This window comes from Centroberyx affinis, unplaced genomic scaffold (assembly GCF_046629955.1).
Source record: "Centroberyx affinis isolate AG114_WGS23_722 - 3 ecotype Tasmania unplaced genomic scaffold, CSIRO-AGI_Caff_v1 ptg004463l_1, whole genome shotgun sequence".
NCBI classification, from domain to species: domain Eukaryota; kingdom Metazoa; phylum Chordata; class Actinopteri; order Beryciformes; family Berycidae; genus Centroberyx; species Centroberyx affinis.
In genome coordinates, this window is record NW_027282126.1 from 25,346 (window position 1) to 32,648 (window position 7,303).

The 7,303-nt window shown below is 44.4% G+C and overlaps 1 protein-coding gene across 1 annotated transcript; it reads left to right on the forward strand.

The window, feature by feature from the left end:
- The first annotated feature begins 129 nt into the window (after window positions 1-129).
- LOC139665133 (vexin) lies at window positions 130-3,179 on the forward strand. Its single transcript, XM_071544103.1, has 4 exons — window positions 130-196; window positions 1,180-1,340; window positions 2,007-2,098; window positions 2,936-3,179. Exons 1-4 carry the CDS (start codon window positions 130-132, stop codon window positions 3,177-3,179), a joined length of 564 nt encoding a protein of 187 aa, XP_071400204.1.
- The last annotated feature ends 4,124 nt before the right edge of the window (window positions 3,180-7,303 follow it).

Genomic DNA, 7,303 nt, shown 5'->3' on the forward strand with positions numbered 1-7,303 from the left:
GCTGTGTTTGTGCTTGTGTCCAGCTCTCGTCCGTGCTGCAGTGGATTAGTCAGCTGCATTTATTTCAAGCTAGAGCAGAGAGAGTGCAGGAGCCTCAGTCAGTGTGCGAGTGCCAGGCAGATCTTCAAGATGCAGCGTGTCTACATGCAGAGCAACGAGCACTTTGAAGTCTTCACCACTGTCCTTGCACCACAAGGTGAGTGGAATCATATCTGCAGTGAAGCATAGCACATACTGAAGGTGCAACATGCCATTATTTTCACTGTTTATGATAACAAATGGCATATCAGTGCTCAGATGAATAACGAACAACGGATAGATCATTTGTTTTCACTCCCTATGGGTTGTTTATGTGTAGTCAAAGGTCATGGTTCCATACTCACCAATCCACATACATTATACTGCATTATGCCAGTGTTATGATGTGTTGTGACAGACAAACTGAAACAGGATTTCTCATGCACTGTACACATTTGCAGTTGTTGTGACAAACAAAAAAAAAAACCTTTGTGATGTGACTTTTTGCTGATTCATCTCCCCTCTCAATGGTTAACAGGAAGGTATCGATATAGAGCAGAAGCTGATAAGGCAAGTTAAAATTTCCTCTTGATTTAAATATCGATCTAATATGCATTGACAGAAAACTGCATCTTGTTGTTAATCTTTGGCTGGTTGGTAATGCAGGTTTCTGCAGTTTTTTGCAGCAGGAAAACCCCAAATTTCATATTTCCTAATCCTCATATTTAGTTTGATTGGTGTGAGTTTTATACTGATCCAGTCCATCAGTTTCTTCTGCTTCCATTTGATATTTAATTTATCTGATTCCTATGACCAACATGAACCTAATTTAGAAGGAACAGATAATGTAGAGCAGACCCAGATTTAGGGTTTCTATTTCACTGCTCAGCAGGTAATCTCTGAGTCTTAGAACATATAATCCTCTCCATTCACTCTGTCAACGGCTGAGTTGTAGATAGCAGTAATGACATGGAAGCCGGTTACCACATTTATCATAATAAAAAAATATAATGTAACAAACCGTACTAGTTAAAAAGTTAGTATGGTATTTGACAGCACACCTTACATTTTGAGAAACAGGATTCTGAGTAAAATAGATATAGAGATTGAAAACAACACAGTGCTTAGGCTGTAATTCTCATTTTGTCCATTAGATGGTAGTGGCGCACAGCTACAAGCCCCACTGGCCCGACGAGCTGGCGCTGTCCCGGGGTGACGTCATCCTGGTGCTGTCCAAACATGAGGAGGAGAGGTGGTTTGGGCGGCTGCAGGACGGCCAGCGGGGCTACTTCCCCGCCTCCTGTGTGATGGAGCTGGGCCAGGTTGGTTGGCTGCCTGTGCTCAGCAATGCAGCAGTATGGTGTGCAGTGGACTGTGCTACTGCTTACTGTCTGAGGGTAGATTGTCCATTCTATTCTATTCTATTCTATTCTATTCTATTTCAAAGATATAAATTTGGACAATAGGATTCATGAGCCTCCGAAGCCAGAGCAGTTTTGAAAGAATAGACAAAACACTCACATCTTTCTCATTAATGTCAAGTTTAATGCTTTGTTACAATCAAATGTTTTGGTCATGGTATGCTTTTGCTATATTAAGAGCCTTAATATGATGTATAGACCTCATTTCTTACAAAAATATTCTACAAAAATATACTTTTATTTGTTTTTAAGGGTAGGAAGAAGTCCAGAGATGATGTAGTAGTTAAGACCAATGCTTCTGCAAGCGCATGTTCAATCCTACGATCAAATGCCTCAATAAACTTTCTTTCCTGTACTTCATAATCCTTCTACTGTCTCAGTAAAGAAAAAAAGAAATAAAAGGGGCTTGTCGTTTGAGGGGGAGAAAAAAGGAATAGTTGTGTCGACTTAGAGAAGAAAACAGCAGATAAGAACAGTTAGCAGAGACAGTGTGCAGGTCATGGCAGGACATCAGGAGAGCGGGACAGTAACTCCAACCCCAACACACTGGATTGTTTCCATTCTCAGGGGAACGTGGCTGCCAAAGACCTGCGGAGGACTTTATCTCTGAGAAGCTCCGCCTGGGACAATGTGTCAGGAATACATGGGAGATGTGGAAGGTGAGTGTTATCAGTATATATATAAAAAATAGGATTCCACACACGCACACACGCACACACGCATAAACAAAATAATACACACTTCCCCCCTCAACAAGTGCATACACACACATCATGCACACTCCACCCAGCAGCTGTTCCATCACCGCACCCCCACACACCCTCCCATCCCACTCCGCTCCGCCCAGCGCCCCTGAACAGGTGGCCCCTCTCGTCCCTCATTAGTTGACAAAGCACACAGATTACACCCCCCCCAACACACACACACATACACACACACACACACACACAGACACACACGCACACACACTCCGATCAATCCCCTCTCACTGCACTGCATCTCACTCACAGCATCCAGGGGCAAAGGGGAAAGAGAGAGAGGGGGAGGTGATACTCAGGAAAGGGAAGAAAAGAGTTTCTAGTTTTCCCTCTAAAAGTATTATGGGGATTTATGGCGGCACAATCAAACTTTTATGGGACTGGTTAGTCTAATACTTAATGATGTAATGTCAAATATGATCCAATATAGAAGAGTTTTTCAAGGCCATCGGTTTAATGCTCCACATCTAAAAGTGTTATCTGATTGGGTATCGCTCTTGGCACTGCAGGGTTTGTGTGAGAGGAGTGGGGATTTGTATTTGACAGTCTGCCATTGAATTTTACCCACACACACACACTCACACATACACACATACACACAGACGTACACACACACACTCACCCACCACACAGAGCCCTCTGTACAGCTCCGTGCTTGTCTTGTCTGCTAGCGGTGGAATTTGGGTCATGAGGAATAAACAGCGCCTTTGTGTTTGTTATTTCCTCTTTGTCCCCCAGCGGACACAGGCTGCAGGCCCTCAGGAGGGGGAGCAGAGCAGGAGGAGGAGGGGGGCTGGATGGGGTCCAGAGGGAGAGGGAGGGCCCCTTCCTGGTGCAGAGGCCCCAGACCCCTCTGCCTGTGCCCCCGGCCCCCCAGCCTCAGACGCACAGATCCCCAGGCTTGCTCAACAGGATCTTGTCCAAGCGCTGGAAAAAGAGTGAGTGCCAGGGAGCCACCAACGGGGCGTTCGAGGCTGACTGAGACGCCTCTCTCTCTCTCCTAGGTGGCTGAGCCCAGTTCACTTCTGATGGGCCGGGCTGGGGGAGTAGCTGGGTGGGCGGAGGAAGTTGGGTAATATGGCGGGCTATTTTTGAAAAGACATTTCTCAATCACCCTAATTTGGGCAGGTACTCGTTGCCATAGAGCATATCCTGTGTACTGGCTTTGGCTGCATTTCTAGGAACAAGAGGTTAAGATCTGACTTCACTGTGCAATGCAAAAGAAGAAAACTACACTAGCACATTAGCAATTAGTGGCTAAATAGTCATACAAGGATAGGATTTAGATTTTTTCTAAAGCTTTGCTGCTGCTACTCAAGCCAAATACTGTTTCCAATGTCTGTGCACATTTTATTGTTCCATTATGTCATTCATGTTTATTAACAACTTGAACTGTTTATGTAAATCTACTGAGATATTTTTCTTTGACTGTATAATTTGTCCATTGTGTAAGTAATTCTATTTTTCATAAAATCAGTAAACCCTTATTGGCTAACATCTTTTTATTTTAGTAAAAACATGCCCCAGTATATTACCTCATACTTCAGCTCCTGTGAATTTTCCTTTGAACACACAGGGCCTCCCTCCTATTTAACAGCGCTAGAGAAAAAAAACTCTCTCAAGCGAAAGGAAGTGTGATTGAGGCCTGCTGAAAGCCTCGCCAAAAGACCAGGGATTGTGCCGGTTGCCGGGGCAACACTAAAGCAGCTCTCAGAAGTTCCATGTAGTCTTCTTCTTCTGTGGTACCTCCCAGCATGTCCCCATAGCAGGATCTCTATAGGGTGGGCTGTAGATTGCCTCCTTCCAGTGGACACAAACACCAATCCTAATCCTAACCTTGGCCTTGACCTCAGCGGGGTGGAGAAATAAACCCCCGCCCCCCTTGATCTGCTCTGTGGTATAATCCATTGTAATAAAGGCTGTAGGAGGCAGTCACTCTGGGGCCGGCGTAAATGTTAGAGCATGATCACAAAGAGAGACAGCTCCACTGGTCCTCTGAGGAAACTCTGATTCATGAGGCGAATATTTGAGTGGGCCAATCACACGGCCTGTCGCAGCTTTCCACTGCCGTTACTGTTACAGCTCAGACTTGTGCCTCTGGGTTTCAAATACAGGGGAGGAATTATTGAGAATTCACTCAGGCTCACTTGAAATTTCCCCTTAAATCCTGTGTGTGTGAATCACCCAGAACACATAGTTAACTACTGTGTTTACCACTCAGTAGTTAGCCTTATTCCAGGAGAAAATACCACTCTCTCTGACTCCAGGACCCTGAACCTTGCTGTTCAAGATTATTCCAGTTTTACAGAGACCAAATATAACAGGGACAAGCTAAGGATTAATAAGAAAATGGTAATATGTGTACTTCTCTAATTGTGCTTCTCGAACAAAAGCAAGGGATGCCTGAGAGTGTACTTGACACAGAGAGAGGTCACAGTGATGCATAAGGTAATGAAGTGTGTGTGTGTGTGTGTGTATGTGTGTGTGTGTGTGTGTGTGTGTGTGTAGGGATGAGAGGGGGTATGGAGAGAGACGTCTCACCTACCTGACATCTCTCTCATCACCTAGCAGTATAGACAGTGGAATTATAGCACACATTAATTCAGAGATTTTTTTACAAATTCAAATGAGAAGAATAATTCACATAGTGTGCAGATACCGCTTCCATTCACACTTTATAATGTAGCATTAAATTGTGCTGCTGTAGCTGTTGCTGCTGCAAAATCTGGCATGTTCCTGATCAAATGGGAGTCTGATTTACCTCACACAGCGCTGACACACACAAGTGGAAACAGTGACCTATATAGGGCAGAAAGGCCAGGGTCCAATTCTGACACACACACACACACACACACACACACACACACACACACACACACACACAGGGCTGTGGAGTCTCCCGCCTAAAGTGTCCTATCCCTGCTGTGTTGTGCTGGGTGTCTTTGGAGGGAGGGGTGGAGGAGGGAAGGGGGGTGGGGTGGGGTGGGGGGGTAACAGGGTGCCTGCCAGATGACTGCCCTGTCAGCCCTATAATGGGCTGCCATCTGCTGTCTAGCATACACAAAGGCAAACAGTGTGTGTGTGAGAGTTTGCATGCTTGCTTATGGGTGTGTGCCTAGAGGGAGAAGGAAGGGGAGATTTGGTTGGAAGCTCGGAGGTTCTGTTTCATGTCTTTCTCCTCAATCTGCAAGGTACACACACACACACACACACACACACACACACACACACGCACACACACACACACCTTAGCTACTCCCCCAATGACTAGCTCTATGACCAGAGATGTAGAGGGTATAGGGTCTAGGTAAACAAAATAAAAAGGGGCACAGACTGGCATATAAATTTAAGTTTTATGTTCTGAGGGAAAGATGAAAAATATTGTGTATCTTAATGAAATCAAATTTCACATTAAGAGATGTGTAAATCTAACAAGTCTTATATGGAAAAGGTATCTGGCAATACAATAAGTCAATAAAATCTAATGACATGCTTAACTAGAATAATACATGCAGGAAGCATAAGGTGTAAGGGCTGCTGCCAATAACCAATTAAGAGGCAAGAGGTCTCTGACATCTTTCAACTCTGAGTGTGGGTCACACAAGAACAAAAGCCCAAGAATGAGAGGGAAGGGAGGCAGATTGATTTAGTGGACATGTGCATGCCGTGCCGTGTGTGTGTTTACGTACACATGGCCGCATGTGTGTGCGCTGCCGCTCCTCCAGCATAAGGCAAGTCGTCAGGTTCTTTGCCTCCCTCCATTTGGGGGCAATTGAGTGAATGGGCCTGTAAAACCAACAGCCCCGAGGACAAAGGAGCCCAGGGGCATTAAGTCATGGGTGAGTGGGCCCCTTTAGGGCCAGCAGCTGACCCTGTGGAGAGGCCTCTTGTTCTGGTGGAGGGGGCTCGTGTCCCTGGACCCCAGGCCAAGTTGACAGCATCCCAACTCACATATACATACACGCATGACAGGGGATTCAACTTCAGCCACTCTATCAGTCTCTATCTGTGCCCCCTAATGGATCTGTCTAGCTGTCACCTCCACCTGAGTGAATGGGACCAAATAGGACACTACAGGGGTTGAGGATCCAAATTTCTGTTTGCCCAAGAATTTGGTTTTCAAGAAATCAGTTTTTGGCAAGAGCTCAAGATCTTGTTATGCCTGCTGCGAGCATGTCAGATCATCAGAAATCTTTATTACGTGGGAAACACCATGTAATGTATACCAATTTGTACAGGGACACTTGGCAGAGAAAGCCCTCCCCTCAATTTCACAAACATGGCATAGTGTAAACACAAGTTACAAGAAAGCTGTAGATGTCATGCAACAAATGCATTTTATTTTTCCACATTAAGTACATGGTTACGACAGTTGGCAGGAATTCTATGGTACCTTGGTTATGATTTCAACTGAAAACACTGTAAAATATAGCGCAAGTGTTACATCTGTGATTTACCTTGTAAATGAGGAAAGCAAAGTCCAGCATCTTGTGTATTGCTCATGCATAACTACAGTAGTATGGCAGCTGCTACTATCCTGTACATGTACTTAATTCCCTCAAAACCTATGGTGTTACATGGCCAAATGTTAACATACAAACAAAATTACTTGGACTTACAAATGGAATGTACAAACAGTCAAACCGACAAACATAACATATAACACAAATATATACAAATTCAGCTGTTAAACACATCTCAGCCGCCATATTAAAATACACATCAAGCTCTTCTGTGGATGTTAATTGTCAGTTTAGCCTACTTTCCTTGTTCTGGAGTTGTGTACAACCCTGATCTTTCCACTTGATCTCCCTGACAAGATTCCCTTCTTATTCTCACTCAAATGCTTAATGCTGGATAATCCTCCCACCAAAATCCAGATTATAACTAATACTGGATCCAGCGATGCCAATATCACTGGGAGGACCATTTATAGCTGTAGTGTTACTTCACTGGTCTGGTATATAACAGATCATCAACACATTAACGGAAATGTCTTCATCACACCAGTATCATGAATCAGCCTATTAACATGGAAGCACAGTGCAGTTTTTTCAACAGCATCACAGCCCGAATTCATGAACAATTACAATACATTTTAAGCAT

Coding starts and splice junctions, on each gene's coding strand:
- LOC139665133 (XM_071544103.1), top strand. CDS start 130: ATGCAGCGTGTCTACATGCAGAGCAACGAGCACTTTGAAGTCTTCACC. Junction 197..1,179: donor CACTGTCCTTGCACCACAAG/GTGAGTGGAATC, acceptor ATTAGATGGTAG/TGGCGCACAGCTACAAGCCC. Junction 2,099..2,935: donor ATACATGGGAGATGTGGAAG/GTGAGTGTTATC, acceptor TTTGTCCCCCAG/CGGACACAGGCTGCAGGCCC.